This window comes from Tauraco erythrolophus, chromosome 2 (assembly GCF_009769465.1).
Source record: "Tauraco erythrolophus isolate bTauEry1 chromosome 2, bTauEry1.pri, whole genome shotgun sequence".
Lineage (NCBI taxonomy): Eukaryota > Metazoa > Chordata > Aves > Musophagiformes > Musophagidae > Tauraco > Tauraco erythrolophus.
The window spans coordinates 101,239,711-101,265,254 of record NC_141466.1 but is presented as its reverse complement, the minus strand read 5'-3'; the positions used below and the strand labels follow the sequence as shown (position 1 = coordinate 101,265,254).

The following is a 25,544-nucleotide window of genomic DNA, read 5'->3' as shown; positions in this document are numbered from 1 at the left end:
ATATAGACTCTACCATTAAACTATTAAACAAAATATGCTGAACAGATTGGTAGATGAACAAAAATAGAACGCTAGACTTTCATAGCATTAGTATAGCAACAAAACCAGGGTAAATCTATCCTTTTTTCTAACATTTTAAGTGTGCTCAGTTGTACATAGAAAGTACTCAGCAATGCCAGTTGCACTGCCAAGTTCATTCACTGCTAGTGATTAGTGGTTCTATTTCAGGGTATTATTTTGTTATTGTTTTGCTATCACATATGAAATTCAAGAAAGAAAAATACAGATTAGTTTTGTGTACTAAAAAGAGACTAGAAGCTTTCAGTATACAGAATTAAAAAGATAAAGTAAAGGAGATTTCCCTGTACTCCGTGCTTTGGTGTGGTCAGGCATAACACCACTCATAATACTGACTCAAATTATTTTTTTTTTGGCCCCATGCTGCCCTATCTTGCTCTAAATTATGTCATGTACCAGCTAGTCCCAAAGGACCATGCACTGGTGACACCTGTCAGAATGCAGCAAACTCACATCCTTGTTTCTCATGCCATCCTTTACTGTGTCAGCAGCAAGATGGGAACTTAATTTAACTTCTTACCAGCTCAGCCAGAGCAAGCTCTAGCTGGAAAGTTATCCTTAAGACGTGACTCTTCTGTGTTGCTGGAGAAGAATGATGAAACTAACTAAAGAAACCATAATTTATGGGGGAAGTAAGAGGTGTTAACACAGCTTCTGTTATTGACTGAGAGTTGAAATGGCAGAATGGTAGCTCGAGGGTGAAGAGCACCTTGCTTCCATACCACCATGACAAATGGTGCACTGTTAAAGACACTGTATAATATTGCTACAACAAACCGCACAACATCAACTCAGAGGGACCAACTGAGGCCTTGGGATGCTCAGACTGGATTTTTGGAGGAACTCCTCCCCTAAGGAGGGCAGCAGAGCAGCAGACCAGTTGCTCAGGGAGGCTGCGGGACCCCTCCGCTGTGGGAAGCACTCAAGATGCATCCAAAACCTGAGCTAGTGCTGGCGGTACTCCCGTGCCAAGGAGGAAGCTGGGCTGGACGACTCAGAGTTCCTTTCCAACAACGAGCTCTACCACTCTGATGTGAAACCTGCCACTTACTTACTACAAATGAATTTTCTACAAAACCACTGTAGCTATCACTAAGGAACTTGAGATATTTTATAAATTGAAGCAACCTCAAAAATTTTAACATAATATTAGGAAAACATAATCAGCAAAGAAATTCATAGCACTGAGAAATATGATCCCTATTACTGCTGAGACATGTACTCTAAACAGAATACTGTCACAGAGGGGAAAAAAAGGTCTTTAAATTATATGTAATCCTGGTTTTAACAACTATAATAAGGAATTTTCTTGCTTTCACTTCTTCACTGCTGCATAACAATCTTGAAGTTTTCTCTCCTTTTATTAATGGAAGCAATTAATTTTAAAGAGAAATAATATTGAAAAGAAACGTAAATGAAACATTTTTAAGTGTTATAAAATAATGTTAACATGTTTCAAAATAAAAAGGAGAAGAAAGGCACTAAAATCGGAGACAATGCTAAATGACTGTTCTGGACATGCACTGATTTTGTATACAGGATAATTAAAAGGGTCGCTAGGTTTTCACTGATCAGTGCCTAAACTTGCAATAAGACTTCCTTTGTCATGATGTACGTTCATCACTCAATTTTCTTCACAGTTTCTATGCCAACTGCAGGAAAAACTGCTACCTGACGTGCAAAAAACAGAGCCTCACCTCTTGAAATGAAACACATTTTCAGAGATGTGTGCAGAGTTAAAAAGAAACAGTCAAAACAGAAACCAGAAAATAGAAATGGAACTTACAGAAAAAAAAAAAGGTAGAAGTAAGAGAAACTTAAGTGGTAGGTAAGGGAATAAAAACAAGAGTGCCAAACAAGAAAACAACAGCATTAGAGGTGGCAGGAAGCGGGCTACACAGTCCTCATTACGCTACAAAAGAAACACAGTAACCATACAATCATAGAACGGTTTGGGTTGGAAGAGATCTTAAAGATCATCTAGTTCCAACCTCCTGTCATGGACAGGGACACCTTCCACTACACCAGGTTGTTCAAAGCCTCATCCAACCTGGCCTTGAACACTTCCAAGGATGGGGCATCCACAACTTTTCTGGGCAACCTGTTTCATTGCTTCACCACCCTCAGACTGAATAATTGCTTCCTTATATCTAACCTAAATCTACCTTCTTTCAGTTTAAATCCATTGCCCCTTGTCCTGTCACTACACGTCCTTGCATAAAGTCCCTCTCCAGCTTTTCTGTAGGCCCCCTTTAAGTACTGGAAGGCTGCTAGACGGTCTCCTCAGAGCCTTCTCTTCTCCAGGCTGAACAGCCCCAACTCTCTCAGCCTGTCTTCATAGCAGAGGTGTTCCAGCCCTCGGATCATCTTCATGGCCCTCCTCTGGACTCGCTCCAGCAGCTCCATGTCCTTCTTGTGTTGGGGACTCCAGAGCTGAATGCAGTATTGCAGGTGAGGTCTCACGAGAACAGAGTAGAGGGGCAGAATCACCTCCCTTGACCTGCTGGCCACGCTTCTTTTGATGTAGCCCAGGATACGGTTGGCTTTCTGGGCTGCCAGCGTATATTGCCGGCTCATGTTGAGCTTCCCATCAACTGACATCCCCAAGTCCTTCTTCTCAGGGCTACCCTCAATCCTTTGTCTGCTGAGCCTGTATTTGTGCTTGGGATTGCCCCGACCCATGTGCAGGACCTTGCACAATCTTTGAGCAATGGAACAAATTAAGAGGATCACTATGTAATTATACATATATGCCATCCAACCGTCTTGCCATTACAGCATAAAAGGAAAAAAAACAATATATTCTGGGAAGCTGATCAAAAACGTGACCTGAAGGAATTACCTCCACAAAATATCCCAAAAGTCCTACTCTAGGGAGGAAGGCTAAGGAAGAGCAGTGGGCTGCTGCTGCTGAGGTACATGCAACCTCCCAGGACAGAGGCTGCACATCTGTTTGGGTTGCTATCAAAGGCAACCACGAAGAAAGGAAAAGGATAGGAAAGCAAGCAGCAGCCACGATGAGGAGCAGAATTGCTTCGCACGCAGTACTTAACATATGGAATAAACAGTACTGAGGCAACACAAGGGAACAATTAGTCTAAACGGTTTTGTAAATATCTTGGACAAACACCAGAAAAGAAGAATACTGAGGAAGAGACTGACTAATTCAGTGGAGGGAAGGGGCCTAGATGGCTTTTCTGGCCTCCTCCTGTCCTTATGTGCCCTGTATTTATATTTGAATGCTTGCATTACCCAGCATATAGGCTATTTAAGGTCAGGAAAGCATTTCAAGTAGCACAGCTGCCTCCAGCAAGTAGTGCTTGACATCACTAAACCACACAGAAGAGCACAGCCCTTTTATTGGCTTCAACAGCAAATATCTGCAAGCAGAATTGTTTCGCTCTATTTGTACAGGTTTTTCCACTGCACTGTGGTGTCTGCAACTTCGGTACTAACAGAGTTTGTTCACTGAAATTGTTAAATAGCTGAAGTTTCCTCCTCACGTATTTTCAGTAGCCCTTGACCAGAAACCAGCTCAAAGAATTTAGTTTTAAATCCAACAAAAAGGAATCTACATTTTCGTATTCTAAAGTTTCAGTTTCTGCCAAATGTAATTTGTCTTCCTCCATGGGATGTTTGACACATACTGCATGTATATATTAAATATCACATGTGAGATGTGTGACTTAAATTCTATAATGTTCTTTGCTGACACACATATGTTTTCCAAACTATACATAAAAAGTCCCGATTTTTTCCCCATTAACATATTGGCTACATGGTTTGTGGAAATCATGAAAGACAGAAATGCTTTACAAACCCACTGAAATGAAAGGATTTCAAAACACTGCTACTTCATGTCATGTTTGATAAATGTCTTAAATAAGCATTTCAAAATTTTCTTAGCCAGATATATCAATGACTGCTCAAAAAAAAATCCCACAAACCCAAAAAAATGAAACAATGCAAGGGAGGCGTGCCTCACACTGTACACCAGAGTTCTGGCTCTCAATCATCCAGATCAAAGACCTGTTGGAGGACAGAAGTTTCCCCCTATCCAAGTGCTCGGGGTATCTTCCAATGAAAATCAGGGTAGGAAGTGGGATGTTGAACATCCAGGTCTTCTCCTGACACTACTCTTAAATTTGACCAAGTGCAAACCTCAGAGGTGGGTCTCAGTTTAGCTGTAGCCTGTGACAACTTGAAGACAGCAGAAGAATTCACTGATTTGCAATAAAAGAGAGCAGGGAGCAGCAATACTAATTTTAGGTGCAAAAGAGGACTACAGGTAGAAGAGTATTTCCTCTTGACCAAAAAAAAAACCCAAACAAAAAACTCTTTAAACATAAAAGGAGTATGCACCTCCTTGGATGTAAGGCGGCCCATAGGCCAACTCTAACTACCTCTGTGTGTTTCTTCCAGGTTGCAGATTAATCAGGTCCTGCTAGTCCCCAAGAACTGCTAGCTGTAGAGGAACGAAAGATGAAAAATATATGGTACTCACACAAAGCCCTGCTCTGCACAGTTATGTTTTTCACAGTCTCTGCTTTCTACAGAGATCAGCTCACATGTTTTTCAAAAAGCAAACCTACAAAATACAGCAACTCCAGTCCATTTAAAGAATGACTTTTCTAAATTGTCTACAATCTGCACCTTCATTTAAAGAAAGCTGAAGTTTAGTATAGTTACAGGATGCCTGTGTTGGGTTTACAATTCAATAAATTCTTGTGATTTGATAAGGGGATTCCCTAGAGGAAAGCTCCTTGGAAAGAAGTTCTCAATATTTCAGAAGAGGAATCTGTTAACTAGGAAAAGATTATTCAACAAAAAGTCTCACATTTGGGAATGTGTCTTTTATATGTATTCTCCAGGTTGATCCATGTGCAGGTGCTGAAAGGAAATGGGGTTTCAGCTGACATTCACATGAGCTGAGTAGCGCATGTAGTTAAGTAGCGGGACAGACTGTGACTGCCTCACATGCTTTAAATGAAATCAATAAAATGAATCACAGCCTTGACAATAATTAGGGAAAAGGAAACCCCCAGAAAACCAATAGTCATGTTTCAAATATCAGCCACGATTTATTTTGGGGAAATGGTATCTTCCTACAACGGATAATTAAGGACGTATTTTTCAAGAGGACATTAAGATGAAAATGCCACTGATTGTTGGCAGGGAAGAGGGAGGTAGAAAGTGAAGAAAACTGCGAGGTGGTACCTAGTACTACTGTGGGGTGAAGAGACTTAGGGGAAAAAAGGTTGGCAGGGGAATAAGGCCTTCTGCTAATCTTGAAGGATACGCTTCAGTCCTTTCTTTTGATCACATGGATGACGGGGCCAAGATTCCTCCACTTACGGACTCCCTCCTGCCCATCGGTTTCCCTGCAGGGCAGTTCCTCTGCCACATTCCTCAATCTACTGAGCCAAGTTCCCTGACAAAATACCAGCAGCATGAACATGGTTCCTAGTGGGTGCTGCCAGCTCTCCCCAGTTGGAGGGGAAGAAGATGGTGACAGAGGCAATCAAAACTGATGTCTTTCAGATACAACTTAATTCTATGGTTTACATTTTTTAGAAGATTTATGTCAGAAAATCCTTAACTCTTCACTTACAAATGTTCAGAGATTTGTACGTACTGAACGTGACCATCTGGACACACGCATTAAATAGTAGCTAACTTTTTGTTAACTATTTAAACAATAAAATAGGAAAAGTCTGAAGACAGAACACTATAAACGTGCAGACTGCAATTGCAGTGAAGTTCTCTGAAAACAGATGACTTAGTCGCCATATTCAGAAAGCCAGCCACATATCCCAGATATGCAAAAATCAGCTGCAGAAAAGAGTATTCTGTTACAAACATGATATCATGGTCTGTAGCAGTGGGTTTGGATTCACATCAGGAACCGGGAAAAATACCCACGCAACAACAAAAGCAGGTTCAAAGTGTACTCTAGGAAATTTGAGTTTTCACAACTGTTGAGTAAATGTGCCTTTCGATACTCATTGCATTTGCTGCCAAGACAAATTCTAATTAACTCGTTGTAACTACTGTTTGTCAGTTTTGGTAATTAATATCCTGTTAGAACGGATACAGTTGAACAGCAAAAGCTCAACTTCGAGCTTAAAGAAAAACTCTCCAAAACCTGGTCATGTGATTACATTTAAGGATAAACTGGCAGAAGTCTCAGACTTGTCAGATAATTTCAAAATTTGATGCAGCCGGCAACTTTGAAGGACTTTTCTTCTGCAAGGACAGCTATTTCATTCCAAAGAGACAGTCTGTGGAATTAAGCGTGCTTAACAGCCAAGAAACTACTGCTTCAATTGTGATTTCCCAGTAGCTCTGTATTTCATTGTAGTGTTTTTTTTTAAAGCAGTATTTAACAGCACACTATCCATTCAACCACAATTAACTTATCCCCAGACCAACTCTAAGTTAAGTTTTTTCATGTATAAATTTTACAATTCAGGTGGGATATGATTTTTTCATTGTATTTTCAAGGAATATCTAGCTTGGAATTTTTTAGGTTAACATTTAACCCCAGTTACCAGACCCTCTTGCCTGCTCTATCACTGCCATATCACAAGCCATAGAATAAAAAAAGATGACACTTGTTTCAAATTTCTCTGGTCAACCAAACTAATTTTATGGAAAACACTTCCAGGAATTCAGGCTGGCCCTAGAGTTGCCCCACACAGTTCTTTAAAACAAATGGTTTTACATAAAAAATCCAAAAGATTTCTATTAATTATTAGGTACGAAAAAATCCTGCCACCTGTGACAGACACAATTCAATACCAACATGGATTGATTCTGTTCAGCAGGCTTCCTTTCTCTTACAAAAACATTTCAGGAAAGGAAGACAAAATCTGCTGTGTGTGCTCTCTAATGTCTTGGGGATATATCTGAGAAAGACACTTCAGTACTGCAGCAGGGATGCCAGAACAGCAATAAAAGCACCCTCCAATCTCCCAAATTGTAAGAACAACATAGGCAACAGAAAAGCAGAAACATTTGATGTATCAAAAGAAAAAAAAAAAAGAGTTTTTGTAAAACTAAAATGAATTTCAGTAGCAAAGTAAACACAATCTAAGAAAACATTTAAAAAAAAAAATCCCTATTGCAAATAAAGGGGAAGATTTCAAAAATACTAAGTACTGGCCTAGCTAGTAACTGAGATGACAGTAATTTTCAATGTCATTACCAGAATTAGTTTTGATTAATTAAAAGTGCTTCTGACAATCTCACTGTACGAAGATACAAGTCTAAACATATGGCCAACAGTAAAGAACCAAGAACACCTTTATGAATAATAGTGTCTGATGTCCTAAAGAAAAATTACTTTGTTCTCTTTTTCCTCCACTATCAGTCTTTGTAGGAGGGTAAACACACGTAGCAGCAGTGATACCACAATGAAAATGCTGAGGAGGATATTTTAGAAGAGTACAGCTTTACAACAGTACTTAGAAATGCCTGTGTTGAAACAGGGATTATTACAACGAAACATGGTATGCTCACAGCATATGACCACATAACATGAAACAGAACTGTATGTTTAATTAGGGTAGCCTGAAATAAACTGTATGTACACAAGTGAAAAAATGCAACACCTTAATGGAAAGATTTGTATCTAAAGGAAACAAATGTGTTTACTGAAATCTCTGTAGACTATTCCACTCTAGTCAGAAGCATATAGAGGAAGGGAGTTGGAGAGGGCTGTCTTTACTCATGTTTCCGTTTTCTTTTGTCATTTCTTATTCCATTTTCTATACATATTTTTCTACTATACGAGAAAATCCTTTAAGGGGTAAAGAACTTGATACATCACATAAAAATACTCCCTCCACCATCAGGTTACAGAAGATAATGCATACAGGCTGGCACCCAGACAAACCTGACAAAACCTCCAGGCAGACTCAAACTCTGAGACTAGAGGTAACGCTGAGCTCTGGATTACCACAAAGATTACCTCAGACCAACAACTGCCCCATATCTCCCATACAGAGAAATTGGTACCTCACTACCTGGCAACACAATCAGTCCCACCAAACTGCTTCAAGTATTTCATACCTCAATGATTAGGTCTAATTGCTTAGCTTCTTAACTGAAAGAAAACAATCCTAAAAATCTCAGTAACGGGACCATTTTAAGGACAGCATTAACACATCCAGCATTAAAGCACCATTTAGATGATGCACAAATCATCTTAGTTCTTCTACAACTACTTTCATAAATTGTTCTGTATCAGCTTCATTAAAAAAAGGAACAGTCGGTGCAGTTGAACACCTGCGACAGAAGTACAAGTCATTCTGTTTTGACTGTCAATCCAGTCTACTCTTACCTCTTCTGAAGCTGTCAAGAGGCCACCAAAAGGTGGCTGCAGTGAAACAGATGACTTTTAGGACATAGGAAGAGCTGCAAAGACCGGAAATCAGGTTACGGTACTGGCTACAGTTTAAGAAGATTTGGATGCTGGGGACATAGCACACACAGCAGGCAGGGGTTATCACTGACTCACCAGCCAGGCATTGCACAGAGGCATGACCAAACTAGGCTTAATGGAAGAGAAAGCCCTGCAAAGCAACAGTCATTCCTGCTTCCCATGTCTGCAAAGACGCTCTGGGATTTGAAGATGTCATGGACTGTCTTGGCTGTCTACTAACAATTCTACTGAAATCATCAACTCGGATGAATGAGCACATTCTAATATGCCAAACAGAAGACCTTCTCACTTCTGTCTTCTACAACGAAGGCCTAAACATGACCAATTGTTTAGAGACAGGCTTCAACTCGTAATGTGCGCTCATCAGCATGGCATGCCAACATTGAAGGTGAAGCCCTTCACAGTACCCCTGCACCGCTGCATCTCAAATGCCATGAGAGGCATCACGAGACAGTAAACGGATAATATTCTATGGCTTTCCTCCTCCAGGTCCTGACAGAAAGGACACGTAAAAGATAAGAAACACCTTAAAGCAAATACAAAACATAGAAACATTCAAAGTCTAAGAGTTCAGACCAGGTTCTTGTTCGTTATTCTCTCCTGCCCGTACGAGAAGGTTAAACGCAGTCACTGAACTCTGCATACCACCCTCAGTCACGAAGAACCCTCTGGCACAGCTCCCAGACCAGTAAAAATCGACCATTTTGGGGCCCAAAGCATGGAGCCTGATCCATTTAAGCAAAACAAGTTCTACTGACAGCTGGTTTTCTTAGCATATTCACGTCTGTGTATTTATCAGAGAAAAGCCCTCCAGGACAACAGTGTTTATTACAGGATTATTTCTGTGAATCCACAGAACACAGTATTCACTGAGCAACAGTGTTTCTATCCTTATATGTTTTTTACTTAAAATGTGAACCAGGACAAATCCATTTTTACCTTCTTTAGCATGGACAACTCATTAAGGAAAAAAAGACATACTTTTTTTAAAAAAAACACCCTTCTGATCCACATTCATGTGTAGTACACTGACACACATTTTAAGCATTAATATAGAAATCAGCTTTTCAATCTCACTCTGACTCCTCGGATTTAGAGTCTAGTGACTTTTAATAAACAGAAGCCAACAATACGACAGATACTTTTATTAAAAATTTCCTTTCCATACAAGTATCTATTATACTTTCACTAGAAAGGTAACTGAGCAAGCAAGACGCTTTCTACCAACAGGTTTAGAGACATTATGAATAACACACAGAAAGAGAGACATAAAGGAACATCCCAGCAGCTCCTCATTGTGCAGAGGAGTGCAGAAGCAGCCTCAGAACGCTTCTGTGCATACCTAGCAGCAGGAGGAGGTCAGGTGGATGAGTAAGAGAGGGGCCTCCAGTACTGACACTGCTCACCTCTCTGACCCTCTCCCCAACGCACAGCAGCCATCGGTGGGAGGATGAAGAGTATCCTGCTGCCCGTCCCATGTCCTGAGGTGGGAGCAGGAGTAGGACAGGCTGGGGACACACACTCATGGATGCTGACAAGCAGCATCCGCTCACGTTGGGTGGTCAGTCTGTGGCGTTTCCCAGCTTACCGCTTCCTTCAGAAGTGTGCAGAAACTTGTTTTTATGATGCTACAGTTATGATGGTTGTTTTTAAACAAAACACGTATCATAAATACCCCATTTCATTTTAACTTAATCTAATTTTTGACATCATTAAAAGCGACTGTTATTGGTATCTATCTGCTTATTGATGCAGTGCAACAGAGAATAAGAATTCTAAAAAAGTTTTCATTTTATAATTTTTAAGTGATTGATTTCAAATTAAGGAAACATTAACTAGAAATTGCTGTTGATGTGTTTTGAACAATTAGTTAAAGGAATGTTTTTAATTTAGCAAGTTTTGATGAAAGAATTAAATCATGTACAGTTACGAATAATTATTGCTGAGATTTTTATAAAATAACACGAACACTTCCCATCCCTAAGCATGGGTGTCTTTTTTTACTGTAAGAACAAGACTTGACACTCTTGCAGCCAGACACCACACCACGCAAGTCAACGGAACACCGATATTGAGTCGAATGAGCCACAATACTTCTCTACCACGTTTTTATGCTCTGGTTTAACATGAGCTTTTTCAAGTCAACCAATGTACTAATGTTTTAGCCACAAGTCATAAAAAAGCGTTCAATTCCCTCACTTTGCAAATCTCTCTTCCAGAGTCTATGACAAAGAGCAGTCAAAGTCTTACCAGTATTATGTCTATCATCCATCTAAAAATAGAGCAATGTGCTTTACAATAAGTCTTCAATGCAAAAACACTATATTCATATTCTTAGGGCTCAAATTCGCTGACAAGATCTGTGGGTACGTATCATCTTTAGAAAATGCAATGTGGAAACACATGTTTATATGGTAGAGCACAAAAGCAACGAAACTTCATGGGAAAGCATGAGATAATGTACATAACACAAACAGGCCCTTTGCTCTTACTTCTCTACAAAGCTAAAATATTTCTATCTGAAAATGTTTTTTCGTATGTCAGGAAAATGCTATTCCTGTTTGCTTGTTCTTCCTAAGGTGAACAGTTCAGTATTAGCCAACTAATTGTGGGAATTTGGTATTTTTCCTGTTTTGTTGAGTACTTGGGAACGTTATGTTGGGAACTGTCAACTACTGCTCACTCCACCTCAAAATCTGCTGCATAAAAAAAAATACACTGGTAATTTGCTTACGTGGCTTTTGTAGATGTAATTACTGTTAGCAGCAGGAAAGAACTTTTATAAGCAGAACACAATTCAAATGCAACATGCCATGGCCTCAAGTCATTAAACTAATCCTCAGGGCTTCTGGAGGCTTTTCGTACTTTTGGCAAAAAGTATAAAGAAGTACGCATTGTTGCCCGAGTTCCCAAACACTGGAAAGTTAAATATCTAGACTGTCAGCCCCTGCTAAACGGAGCAGAGATTGGTTTTGGGAAAGAACAAGAGACAACTATATCTTTGTTACTAAAGCGCAATCGAACAAACATTCCCATGCATTTTTTCAAGGCACATAAAAAGTAGCCAGGAGAATAAAGGAAGGTACGACAGCTCACAAGCAACTCTGATATTATGAGTTACCAGTATCTAGACAGTGTGATGAATACCTTGCACAAGGAGAGATTGAGTTATATGAGTATCACAACTTTGATACACAGATAACGTGACAAGGTGTGGCATGGAACTCCATGGTTTATTGGCATGATTTTAACATGACTACATAAGCTATAAATGACAAAGCCATAAATACGTCAGACATGTCAGATATGTAATAACACCACTCAAATATCATTCTGCTATTTGCTTTACATCACACGTCTAAAATTGGATACTCTTTAGGGCACTGACAGAAAATGTAATACTTTTAGGAAGACAAAGTGTTCCTCTGTATTGCTATTCTTGTTGGTATCAAGAGGTTAACATCCTTCTAAAGACTGTGAAAGTGGAAAAACAAGCCATGTATTGATTAGCACATGGATCATTTAGACAGATATACCTGGGTCACCTGAAATACACGTAAGAATCAGCATGTGACTAGAGCTGAAAATACAATGAAAGCTAGTGACAGCCCATTTGCTTTTAACAGCAGCTGAGTAGAAGACTCCTTTGAAACACAGGATAATTACATGTTTGACTACAATTATTCCCTCAACCAATGTTGACAAAAAGTAGTGAATTGATACAAAATATGAAAATGTAAAAGCTCCTAAATATAGAGTGTGTGTGTTTGCATGTGCATGCGTAACCTACATTTTTTAAAATAAAATATCTGGGAAGTCTTATGCCTGTATCTAAATCAAATCTCAGGTTTTGTTTTTTAAATTGCATCCAACAGTTTATCCAGACCAATGTCCTATTGAGCAAAATGTCAAGATACCATGTTTTCTCACTCACACAAACTTTATCACGGAGTTAATATAAAAATGTAGTCAGCATTTCTCATCTTTTCTTCTCTACCCAAAAGTCTCATCACCAGTTGAGAGGAAAGTCCCTGCAGTATTAACCAGGAAAACAAAGCACCACTGAAACAATGCTAGACCAGCTTGACTGTTGCATACGTGAACAGTCTACTGTAGTCACTTTTCAAAGCAGACATTATGAGACTGAGATACTGAAGAGAAGGAGGAGCAACAAGACATTCTTAATTGCAGAAATGGAAGAAGAGAAGTTTAATGAAAGCAGATTGATTTCTAATCCTCACCCTTCCATTTTAGGAGTAGAAAGTCATTTCTCAGCAAATGCATTTGCCAGCTAGTAAACAGATCAGTAAGGTTCAACAATTTTAAAATGAAATATTCGGATATTCTCCTGAAAAAAGTAACTTACTAAAGCTGCGAATTCATAAAACACAGTTAATAAAGCCCTTTAGCGTCTACAACAATGCTTTATTCAAATGCATTACGTCTATACAGAGAATTTACCTTCCCAAAAGAAAAAGAAATTAAAGATCCCCCACAAAAAACCTATCAGAACACTGTACTGTAGGAGGCACTCAAAATATACTGCTACAGGAAAATACAGCATAGTTTTCATGGATTATGATGCTACAAGAATATCACAGGTAGCCAGTGCTGACTTTTCTTCATCCATATGTGATCCAGTCACACATACAGAACTAGCCAAAAGAAGATCTGTCATTTCTCCACTGCACACATACTTGCAGTAATCATTATGACTTTAAGCAATTTAAAGCAATAGCATGTTATCACCTAGTCAACATTTCTCACATATATCAGGAAAAAATTGAAAAGTTCAGAGATGAAACAGAATGAAAACTCCAGAAAAACACTGTCTCACTCACTGTTCAATACGTGGGGAGAGATACAGCTTAGGAAAAACCTGAGTAGCTTCTGCATCCTCAAAACTAACGGAGAGAAGTGCAACATCTTCTCCAGGATCTTCATTCACATCCTGTACATGAAAAATAACAAATATAAAATGGCAAATAATACACTGAGTGTACTTATAAGCTTACAGATAACAACTAATAAGTCAAATACCAATTCATTTAGGAGATGCTTAGGTGAGGAATCTAAAGTGTAACTACTGAAAAATAGGTTGCAAACTTATTCTCGTACTATATTAGTACTTAAAAGATATTCTGCTGTGCCTAGCTTCCTTTAAAGTATCAAAATAAAATTACTGTGTTAGCAGGTGGACAGTAGTGTACCTCTTCTTCAATTAGCTGAACTACATATTTCAGTAAAGATGCAGATTTCATTTTTAAGAATTCTTGTTTTAACACTAACATCAGACGCAAATGCCAAGAATTTTTTAAAACATTATAATATCGCTCAGTTATGACCACAGATTTTTATATTTGTTATTTTTCAAAGTAGTATATGCTCCAAAATTTCTGCTGTACTCAACTCCTACTTCTCTGTGGATGAAAAACTTTTTTGCAATCAGAAATTTGTATCTAGAAGTCATCGTCCCCAAGTTTCCTGCAAATTAAACCCATACATTACTTTCAGCAAAGACTGCATACTCTATACAAAGTACTGTAAGGAAAAAAAAAAAAAGAAATCCATGCTAAATACCATGACAGCCAATCTGAATGCATTCACAGTTTAAATTTCCTTTGTATCAGAACAATCAGCTGCAGCTTTGGGATCAAGTAGAACAAATTGTTTCTGTAGGACCTGACATCTCTCCAATTCATAAATCACACAAAGTACCAACAAGCGTGTTTCTGCTACACACAACTTCTTTTAAGCTCTTGATCTCTATTTAGAAAGAAATGAGTTAGCAGTGCAGTCACCTTCATCGACAGCAAATAATACGGTGCCACTTGCTGCTCACAAAGAAGTCCTTTAACATGTTTGTGCATATGTACATAGTAACTTGCCAAGATGCATTTGTTTTCATATGTTTTGGAAAAATATGGGAGGAAATAGATAACCCAGCAGATATGTGCTCAAAGCAGGATCAACATGGTGCAGTGTGCCCTGGTATGCTCTGTCCCACAAGCAGCTGTGAGGAAGGAACATGCAAACCACTTACACATTGTTAGGAGATCCTGCCCTATCTAGGGGGGGGGGGGGGGGGGGGGGGGGGGAGGAAAAAAAAAAAAAAGCGACTGCTGAGTGATTTCAGGAAGACAATCTTGTGCCATTTGAAGCTTTGGCAGGACTGAAACTGTTAAAATCGAAAGAGACTAGCTGCATACCAACTACTACGTGCAGAACATAACATGCCAAGAAACTTAGCGATAAACTGCAGGGAAGAATGGGTCTTTAAAAAGCCTAATTGTCTTAGACGAAAAATGAGACAGAGCTGACAGTGTTTTCTTAAATTCTGCCTTGGTGTGCAGCTCACTTCTGGCAGCTGAAAGAAAAGTGTACTCTTAGAAATGCCTATAAAACGGTCACCAGCACACACACTATGGCTGGAAATCGTAACATGTTTTTAACCTGAAATTGCAGGACAACGCTCCATATGAGTGGTGAGGACAAAAACTAGCTGCTGCCCTGTTGGGGTATGACCAGTTTATGGATGGGATTATAAAACATGGTTGCTTGTAATAGCAACGGGCAGGATCTCATGACCCACAATGTTCCCTTCAATGTCACATATCCAGGTGCTACTATCATCTACAATAGAAGAACTAGCACAGATACAAAACCTTTTTCAATAAGACAAACAACAAGAAAAAATCACCCGAGAGTGCAATCTCCCCTCCACCTTTTCCCCAGCTTTTAATATATTTCTATCATTAAGGAAAAAATTAAAAGAAGGAACAGCTTTCCTGAAGCTGAGTATGGCACTAACTGGCTTTTCCCCATTAATTTGCTAATCATCAATCAAATGAAAAGAACTATTAAGACAGATTAAGCAGTAATACCAGCGATTAAAAAGATTTTACTTTAATGGGCACTCTTCAAGAGATGACAAGTACATGTAATACATTCGCTCATGTACATATACAGTTCTTCCAAGGCCATATTCTTTTGTTTGTTAATTCCTTTCAAATAATTTATTTATACAGAATAGAGTCTACATGAACTTTACAAGCTGCATGGACAAAACCCAACATACTTAATCTTGTGTTGAGTCGTAGTGCTTAAGTTGCTGTGCACACACAGAGTGACATCATGCGTAAGACCAGCTTCTAGAATACCATCCAGGTACTTAGGCAAGGAATAACAAAACAAGGGGGGAAAAAAAACCACAATCAAAAAACAACCCTAAAACAGATTAGGTGAACACCACTGCAGCACCCATTAAGCTACACAGTAAGATTACACTATATTTTCTACAGTCACTACTGGCTTCTTTAATATGAAGACTCATGCCTGGGGAAAAAAAAAAAACAAAACAACAAACACACAACAACATAAATCATCACAGTATCTTTGCAAGTTAAGCTGCAATAAGCTGATATGTGCAGTAAGAGCAATAAACTGAGACGTGATATTTTTCATTTACAAAAATAACACACAACAAACACTTCTGCAACTACTGTTGCCAGCACAGCAATGCATTACATTCACACAGCTACTGTCCAATGCAAGTTTGAGTATAGAAGTAAGTAAGAAGTAAGTAAGTAAGCAAGTTTGAGTACAGCATTCTTCTGTAACTATCACTTTTCAAATGGACGCGTATTTTTGGCCTACATACCTGAGAAATGAAAATTGTATCTTAAAAAAGATGTAAAAAATCAGCATTCCTATAGGTTTTAAAAAGACACAACACAGCAACACCATGAAGTTGCCCAACCTTTTTGCTCAGGTGACCACAGATTTACAATGAAATCCTTTTGTATCCAACAGCATACTGTTTATTCCTTTCAGACTTTGTTACTTTTATTTATGCAAGAATCTGCTTGGTGGAACTGCATTGAACCCTAGTACGTCTGTTACAACTGCCATTTATAAAACTAAACCAAAACCACATGTCTTAACAGATAATGTGTGGAAAGCTTTTCAACTAATAGACCTTTTTTTCAATGTTGTCTGTGCCAGTTACAATTTGACTCCTTCAGTGATCTCTCTCCCAGTCATCTCTACAAACTTGTTAGTGACTAGGGCAGATGATGGATCCTTGTATTACCTGGCAACGACATTTGTCCAGCACAGAGGCTGAGATCCTTCCGTTACACCAAAGCGTCCAAAGGCAAAGGTTGTTTTAATGCTTCTCATCAAACCCTGCCCAGGCAGTGTCCTTCCCTTTCCCATTTCTGCATGCGTATTTCTCTCCAAGAACAGGTCAGATTTAAACAGAGCAGCAAAGCAAAAATCACCTCTATTTTTATTTTTCAGTTGGCTTCAAAAGAGATAGTGACATCCAATTGCTTTGGCAATATTATTCCCTTTTAGGAAAAAAAGAGCCTGTTGAACTAAAGTCACAACACATTTTTTAATATTTAAGTCGCCATGTTCCTTCTCATAATTTGTATTTAACTCACAACACTTAATGTTAGAGGATTTTATTAAAAATACTAATTTCATCTTTAAGAAAAATTGATTTTGGAAAAATTAAGAATGACAATTTTGTACAAATGTTAGCATCCAAGGTTACAACTGCCACATTAAAGTACCATTTTATACTCACAGAACTTTTTCCACAGAAGAGTCTACAGAGGGTATTATTAAAATGAACTTCCACTGAATGGATAGCACATCCAGGGCCACAGGAATTTTGAGGTTTAAAAAACTGAATGTTAATAAAATGTTTGAAATCATTAGTTAAGCATGTGATAATGCACACCTATTACTTTTTCCACAACAGTCTCATGCTTGATAGTAAAAAAAAAAAAAACACCAACACTCTAGTGTACTGTGATGTAAAAGATTCAACGTAGATTTTCAATGTCTCTCTGCCACTTTTCTCACTATCATGTATTTTTTTAAAAAATCTTATAATCATTTCACAAAACGTCCATTCAAATCAAACAGGAAAAAAAATGGGTAGACCATTTAGCACCAAAAATAGTCTTCTTTCTCAAGAACTGCAAGGGGTTTCCTATGTTTACAGAATACTTTGCACGGTGTGGACTGATCCTTGACTAAACCTCCAAAGTGCTGTGGAAATGCAAAATGTGCATAGTAAAGCAGTGTGGTAAGAATCTTAAAGACTTTAAACCCATAGGCTTTCTTCTACTACAGAGACCTTCTAGCAATAACTTACAAGAAAAAATGAAACTTTTCATGAAGAGAATCATAAAGAGAAAGCTCATGGCATTTTATTCTAATTTACCCTTATTTGCTTCCCTAGTGCACATGAAAAGTTCATTAAAAATGTATTTTTGAAACTCAAGAACAAGAGGCCATATGAAAATACAAATGCAGCACAGAACAGATGAAAATGAAAGTTTGAAGGCATTTAGAATTTTTTTTTCCACCAAAAAAACTCTTTAGGTATCTATCTTTAGGGTTTGTTTTTTTTTTTTTTTTTCACAAAAAAAAAACCTCTTTTAGGTAAGACGACTTTAGGTATCATAAGACCCCAAAGTAAAATTTAAAACCCTACTTCTAATTATAACAGCACTGTCTAAACAATCATTTGTGAGTTTTCATTCATACCAGTCTAAATTTACATTCAAATGAATGCTTCACTGTTTACAGCTGCTCCCATTGCAAGATATTTAATCTTTTTACGAATCTAATATGAGTTGTTTATGAAAATTATCATAAAAACCACTTTAAATACACCATCCAAACGGCATTGTTTTCTCATATCCTACCTACTGTAATTGAAAACTGAGAATTTACTGGAACTGACAATTTATAATGAGTCAGATGGTTGATAGCCAGTCCAACCAAAACATCTGCTTCGCACAGTCACAACTGCTATAACCCATTTCCTCTTGTGCCTGGAGTCCAACCAAGTTGTACATTGCAGTTCCTTTTCCTTAAAGATGCAGACTCTGGAAAATCAGTTACTACCTTTCCTTAGTTATCAACAAAGATAACTTTGCAACCTCTGATCAGAGTATTCTTTCAAGAGGAGGTGTTTCTCTATTTGGCGTGCAAGTGTGATTCCCTGCACCAAACAGCAATGCGTGAAGCGTGGTAAGCGTCTGCAGGCTTATCCCAGGCAGTGGCATAATCTGCCTTTCCATGGAAGACTTGAGAGGTAAGGTGCATGAAACCAGGGGAAAAGACTCTGCAATGGGCCGATGTAGAAACTGAGGACCTGGAATTAGGAATCTAGTTTACTGACATTAACTGTAAAAAAAAGAATGAGAGGAAAAGAAATTTAGAATTTTGTAGAAAGGATGGAAACGGATGTGTGGGAAGAATTTTGGGGAGGAAAGCACCTTCTGGCCTGAGGGATGGTAGGAAACGAGGCAATGGACCAGGGCTTCTGGTAGGGTTGTGAAGTTTGTACCATAAGCACAAACAGCAATTGGTTTGGGGATAAAAGTGCGGTAAGGAAGAGCACACAGACTGTCCAATCTACTGGATGTTCTTTTGGGTAAGGAGATGCCACACAGACAACTGATGTTGCAGAAGCCTCCAAACTGTATGGTCAGGCTAAATCTGCTTCAGGAGGTTCCCAGCTTCAGCTGATCATTCCTACCTCTTCCTGGAGGTTTCCAACCCCTTGGCTCTCAACTCCTCAATAATTGTCTTTGTGGTATGACAGTAATTGAAGGGACAGAAACCTCCAGCAAATGGGAAAGGAAAGGGATTGCTTAAAATAACACAAGCAAAGGATAAACCCAGTTTACAACTTGGATGATGTGATGTGAGGTGATGGAGGAAAGCTGGAAAAGAAAGGCAGGCTATGGATGAGAACACAGAGGACTGAGTCAGCATTGATCTTAGCATCTGCAGTAAGCTTATGACAAGGGGAAGTCTTTTAACAGACACTTACTTGACTTTGGTACCTCTCAGTCCTACCAAATCAGACAGCTTCACAGAAGTTGAGTGTGAAATTTGTATTTCAGGATCCTTTCTGGAGAAAAGAGGTCTCCGGAGGCGAAATGAATGAGAATAACATGCATTCAGAAAGATAATTTATCTTAGGGTCAAACTTAACCCATATAATTTTGCACGATACATACCTGTAGTGGAACCATACTTACTAACAACTGATCAGAAAAGTGAACAACAGACTTTGTTTTTAAAGCTGAAATGTGGATTGCAGCAGAGAAGGATACACAACACTATTAACTTCATTAGTACTAATGGGATACTTGCAACACAACGGTTAGCAAAGTTTGGCCTTTTCCCTCCAAAGGACAGCATGCAATAACGTGAAAAACAACTGCCAAATAAGGTACAAGCAACTCATCCCCTTACTGCATAGCAGTTTCACTAGCCAGCTTTGATACAAGCAGTTACATTTTCTCCCAATCCTTTTCTACATCTAATGTGTTTGGTTTGTTTTTTTTTTTAAAAACCCAAAACTAGGAGAAAGTAGGCTAAGGAATGTGAAGTGGCAAATGAGACTGAGAAACCTGGTTCACTCTAGGGAGAATATGCAATTATTCCAGGAAATTCTTTATCCTGTCTTCCAGGAAACCCACCAGGTCTGATCAAGGAGTGCTGATTCTTTAAATAGGATCTTTAATGAAAACAAAGGCAGTTACCTTGCGTGCACTGTCCACGACATCGCAGTGTTCCAAACACAGCCCTTCTCCCAAGGTAACGCAGCAAAACACTTGCCTCAGTCTGGGCAAAGAGCGTGTTTGAGCCCAGTGTAATTCCTATTTTAAAAGTTACGTGAAAATCGTAGTCTGGGAACAGCTTTGCAGAATCTGAAGAGCTTATTTATAGGATAAGATACTGAGTTTTCTTTGTTAAAAAAAAATAAATTCAATAAATAAGTATCTACTAAACATTAAAAAAGTATCAGCAAGACCTCCAAGTATACCATTGGGCACTGATAACTGAACATGCAAAAAACCAGTATTTTCTTTACGTGTGAGTAACATCCCATGGTTTGGTTTTATTTTGTTTTCAGACTTCCACATATTAATATACTGTGCTTCTCTAAGACAAACTCTTGAGATCTGTTTTGCCTATGCCATTTTCTTTTATTATGGTAATTTACCAATACTTTCACAGTATGAGTGACTGTCAGTTAGGTAAAGAATGCTGTTAGGAAAAGCGTAAGAAAAAACAAATGGTTAAGAAGAAAGACTAACATTCTTGCCCATGAAAATGCACGTTAGATTCACAACTTCCAAGAATAATGTCATTTATGTGGATAAAAGTTAATTTATTTTGACAGCAGAAGAAGTTGTGGTGACACTTCCACCACAACAATACTGTTTGCTTAGGTCTTAAAAACAATCTCAGAAAATAAGACAGATTTCTTCAAAGGTCAAAATCATGTTTTGGTAAGTTTGAGACACAAATTTGAAATAAATAATCTAGGTGTGGCACAGGCTAAAATTAATATTGAGTGCAGTCTAAAATCAGTATTTCTGAACTGATTCCAAGAGAGCTAAAATGTATATAAAATGAATACGTAGGAACAAGAGATACAAAGTACATTTTCAAGAGAGGATCATTCCATCACATTGACTGAATCTAAGTCCTCATCAAAAAAATGCATTTATTAGCTATGTTTTAATGACACTACTGTAGGGGATATTTTTTATTTTTAAAAGAGATTGATACGTAAGATGCTCGTGATCTTAACTTTCAATTTGTTCAATGAAACTTAAGTACAAGTGCATTAGGTTCTAATAGCAGATATCATATTCAGATAAAAATAAGATTAAAAACCCAAAATTTGCATAGTTTGGAATGTCTTTGCAACAAATTAAAAAAAATAATGCAAAATAGGAAGAAACAATATTAAGAATCTAGATTGCTCGGAGGTAGTCTCAGATCTGATTTTTTCATAAATTTGCAAAAAAGTGCTTTCGTTTCCTAGAACCTCAATTTATCCAATGCTACAGAGTGTTGCTTAATTTTTGTTTTGTTTTATTTCTCACCTAATTTCTAAGTAGACCGGCTAAGTTTTAATAAAATACTAGAGTTTTACCATTAAAAAATTACATTAACCAGAAACAGGTCCCTATTATTCTGATGAAGTTTTGTAGGCAGGAAAGATATTCCAACGCCACTACATCTTTTCTAAAACCTCCAGCAAAGCAATCATCTGTCTCTGCCATCACCAGCTGATAATGAGACACACAAAACATTCGGAGACTTCAAAGCTTAGTTTTTATAGGTCACCCTGCCTGTTGTTAAAAATTGAGTAGCAGTTGCATCCACTCAGACCAAATAATTTTCCCAGGTCTTGATAAACAACTTTTTGTCTTTAAATCAAGAGCACCACAAAAATAGTTCTGAAAACTCCAGATCTCATTTCTCCTACCAGCAAATACTGCAATAATGTACTTTGCTGACATCAGTGGTGGTACTGGCGGAATACAGGACAGCACAATCTGAGCAACAGTGTGAGAATCCAGCTGAAATCAAAAGACTGAAAATTTCAATGTTTTCTTTTAAGCACATATTCTAGATAAATGACTGTTTAAAGCTTGGTTGCAAACAATGATTGACTTTTTTACTAAAAGTGTACATATGGTAAACAAGATCTGAGTGCTTTAAAAATTCTTGTTAGAAAGTTAAACGGCAAGCAAAGGACAAGAAGTAATAAAAATAATAGGTGGACTAATAACACCGGCATCCTAAATCAGAAGCCATTTGGGGACAGTAAGGCAGACAGTGAAGGAGGAACCAACTTCACTTAGTTCATTTAGGCTTTGCATATTAGTGATAGACATGCTGATTCTGGGCAAATGTTACATTCAGTTGTATGTATTGACATTTGCATACGTGTCTTCAGTGCATGGAGGACTCATTTTCACCAGTGTTTTAGATGTCCTCCATTTAGAATTCTCATTCGAAATTATCAATAATGGAGATTCAAGATTTATGTAGTGATTAATTCTAGGACCATCAGGGTTCAGGCACTCTCTGTACTACCTTGCCACGTGCCAAGATATTTCTTTGCTAACAACAGTCACTAAAAGACATTTCTTTCACACTTATCTCTGCATTGCTATCTACTTTTTACACTTCGAGAAGAACCGTACTAGGAACTAAAAATGTAGATCAATATCCATCCTTTAAAGGATCCTCATGTTCAAAGACCATGAGACAAGACTACTTTTTTTTTTTTAAATAAGTATATATATATATAGACTCAATATATAGTCTGAATTACTTGAAACAATATAAAGTGCATTTACAATATTTCCAAAAGTAAAAATATATTTTTAATGCTCTCAGAAACAAGCAAATAGAAAGAAAACACAAAATACTTTCCACTTGGATGACTTATGACAGGTCACCTCCATGTAGTTTCTCTACAAATCTCCCAAAGCTATTAAGCTGCTTCCTCAACATGTAGTAATAATCCATTTTTTTAATTTAAGTCCTATGTTTTCAAGCTTGCATTCCCAGATAAAGATTTGGGGACACATGGAACTTGGAATTCAAATCCATCACAAGGATTTCACTGAGACTAGAATCTCTCCAGCCACCTCTTCAGATGACTGGACTATAATTTATTCAGAAAGCAGTATTTGCATTCTTCTCACCCATTCCACTAATTTCTCATCTCTTTTAAAAATATTGATGTCATTGCAGAGGCCAAAGAACAGTCATCTCATGTCCAGTTAAACACAAGATCTGCTAATAAATGCCCACGTACTTAACTAGAGTAAAAAGATCATTAGCACAGTTCAAAATAAAATCATTTTCCTGCCAAGTCAACCCTCTTATCACCAAATATAGCTTTCTATACATGGATATTTGTATATTTTATATGTAAATTGACAAAACAAACGTAATAGACCAGTATACAGCGCTCATGACTGAAAGAAGATTCAGAAGTAAAAATTATATTTGGGAAGACTGTACTGTATTTGTGCAAATAAGGATCCTAGATACAGAGCTAAGTCTTAGAAGGACAGCATGACACTAATTAGAGTAAGTTTTTAAAGATAATGAAACGACTCATTGATACAACTAATAAATCTCACAAGAGGTAAAAAAAAAGTAAAGGTCAGAACACAGTAGAAGAGAGAATTGGAAGCCAACGTGTTTATTTTTTAAATCAATCTTTTTATTAAAAGCTTTTTCCCTTGCTCTCCACATACTCTTTTATGTTCCTGCTTCAGTGAATATCTCTGTAGAATCAGAAAAAACTATAGATTACATGGGTCACAACAAGAATGCCAGACTAAAGCCATATTCTGAGACAGATCTTCAGTGAACCAGGAAGTACCAACAAGATTTCACAGATGAAAAAGTGAATAATCAAAGTGTAAGGCAAAAGCAAGCAAAGTTACACTTGCTCAGTGCTCTTTCACCATTGCAGCTTAGTACTGCTGACCTGACTTAAAAATAAAAAATGTTTTCTTTTAAAAGAAAGTGCAAATATTAAAAGTATTAACTGCTATGAGTTGTTTAGTCAATTGCTGTTTCCTGAGAATAACCGGAATGTTTCTTACTAAAGTCCCCAGCACTTTTGATTCATAAACTGTTTATTATGCATTCCCATTTCAAGTGTATAATATTTATATTTCTTTCTGAGATAATTCCATTATCCCTTTGTCCCATTATTGCTTTTATGTCTACAGCATCTCAAAGCGCGTGGGGCGGTGTGGGGCATTTTCTGCTTTGTACAAAGAATATGCAAGTTGGAGCATCCTGTCCCCTTAAGCCCTATTTACAAACATCCATTATTCTAACAAACAACATGCTCGGTGTAATCATGTACACAAGTGTATATGTGTACCAATATCATGAAGAGTAAGAACCTGTTACTGTAAAAAAACCCCAAAACTCTTCCAGTAAGAACAACTCACATTTTTCTCACACTTGTGTGACAGTGGATCCTGCTGCAGGTGTTGAGCAAGATGCTGGAATGAGGGATAAAAGCTGTATTAGTCAAAAATGATTACGTTGGTCTTTCAGAGTTCACAGCTGTACTGGTATGTAAATCAGGTGCGCAATGGGAGGAAAAAGTCACAGGGATATATATACATATATCTGTTCTACATATAATAACAGAGTCACTTTCTGTGACATTCTGTGTCAAGAGAGGTCTCGAACTTATAGTGTGAGAACGTAACTCTTATACTTCAACATACTGCTCAGGCTAAGGTTGACTCATCTGTTATTGTTTACCTTGCCCCAAAGACAGTGCTTGAAACACAGAGTGTCCAGCTCAAATGTGGTCCCAATGAACTAAAGTGGTAGTTGATAGAACAATACATCCCATATTTCCAGATGAATGTCACTGAGATTTCCCTGATTATGACTGAGAAAATATCACCAGATCTTTCCTCCTATCTGTTCCATTAGAGTATCTCTTACCAACTGGGGATAAAGAACTTGCAGAAGTATTGTTAAACTCTTTTCTGCATCTGGAGCTGTGTTTTAATGAAAAAGATGGTTTAATAAAAAAAGATGTTTTAATAAAAAAAGGCCACTAATATTGATACTGCCTTTGAATTTGCATTGATTGGTTTTCACCTTGCTGTTATGGACAGTTAAGAGTGGACTGAAAGATCACAGTAACTTCTCTACTTTCAACTTCTTCATGAACCTCAGTTCCCCTATAGGCATCATTTGAAAAAGAATGTAGTCCTTCATTTGCATGGTATATGCACACCTAGAGTGGGACCCACTATGACACTTCCTTGGGTACAAGCTATTTAAGAATTTTTATTAAAAAGAGCTGAATAAAAGTGCAGATTTGGAAGTTACTTTAAAAATAAAATAGCATAAGAAAACCAATGTAACTGCCAGGAAAAAAAAAAAAAAGGAGAAGCCAATACATAAGGTGTCATGGTAAAAAAACAGATTAAAACTGGTGATGATACACAGCAATATTTAAACTCCTATGTACATTAGCAAGCTGCAAGTCTGAAACCACTAAGCCTTTTCTACTTATAAAAATATAAACCAGTTGGGTTTATCAGTGACAAAATTGTAGTCAATAACATTTTAAGGATCAAGGGAGAGGGAAGATTCAAGTCACGTGCATTCTGGGAATTCT

The 25,544-nt window shown here is 37.8% G+C and overlaps 1 protein-coding gene across 1 annotated transcript in view; it reads right to left on the bottom strand.

The window, feature by feature from the left end:
* Nucleotides 1–25,544, bottom strand: part of BABAM2 (BRISC and BRCA1 A complex member 2) — a 170,891-nt gene that overhangs the window by 63,672 nt on the left and 81,675 nt on the right. The window contains exon 6 of the mRNA XM_009987645.2: nt 13,366–13,475. Within this exon, the coding sequence (XP_009985947.1) occupies nt 13,366–13,475 (110 nt within the window). The remainder of the gene's footprint in view (nt 1–13,365; nt 13,476–25,544) is intronic.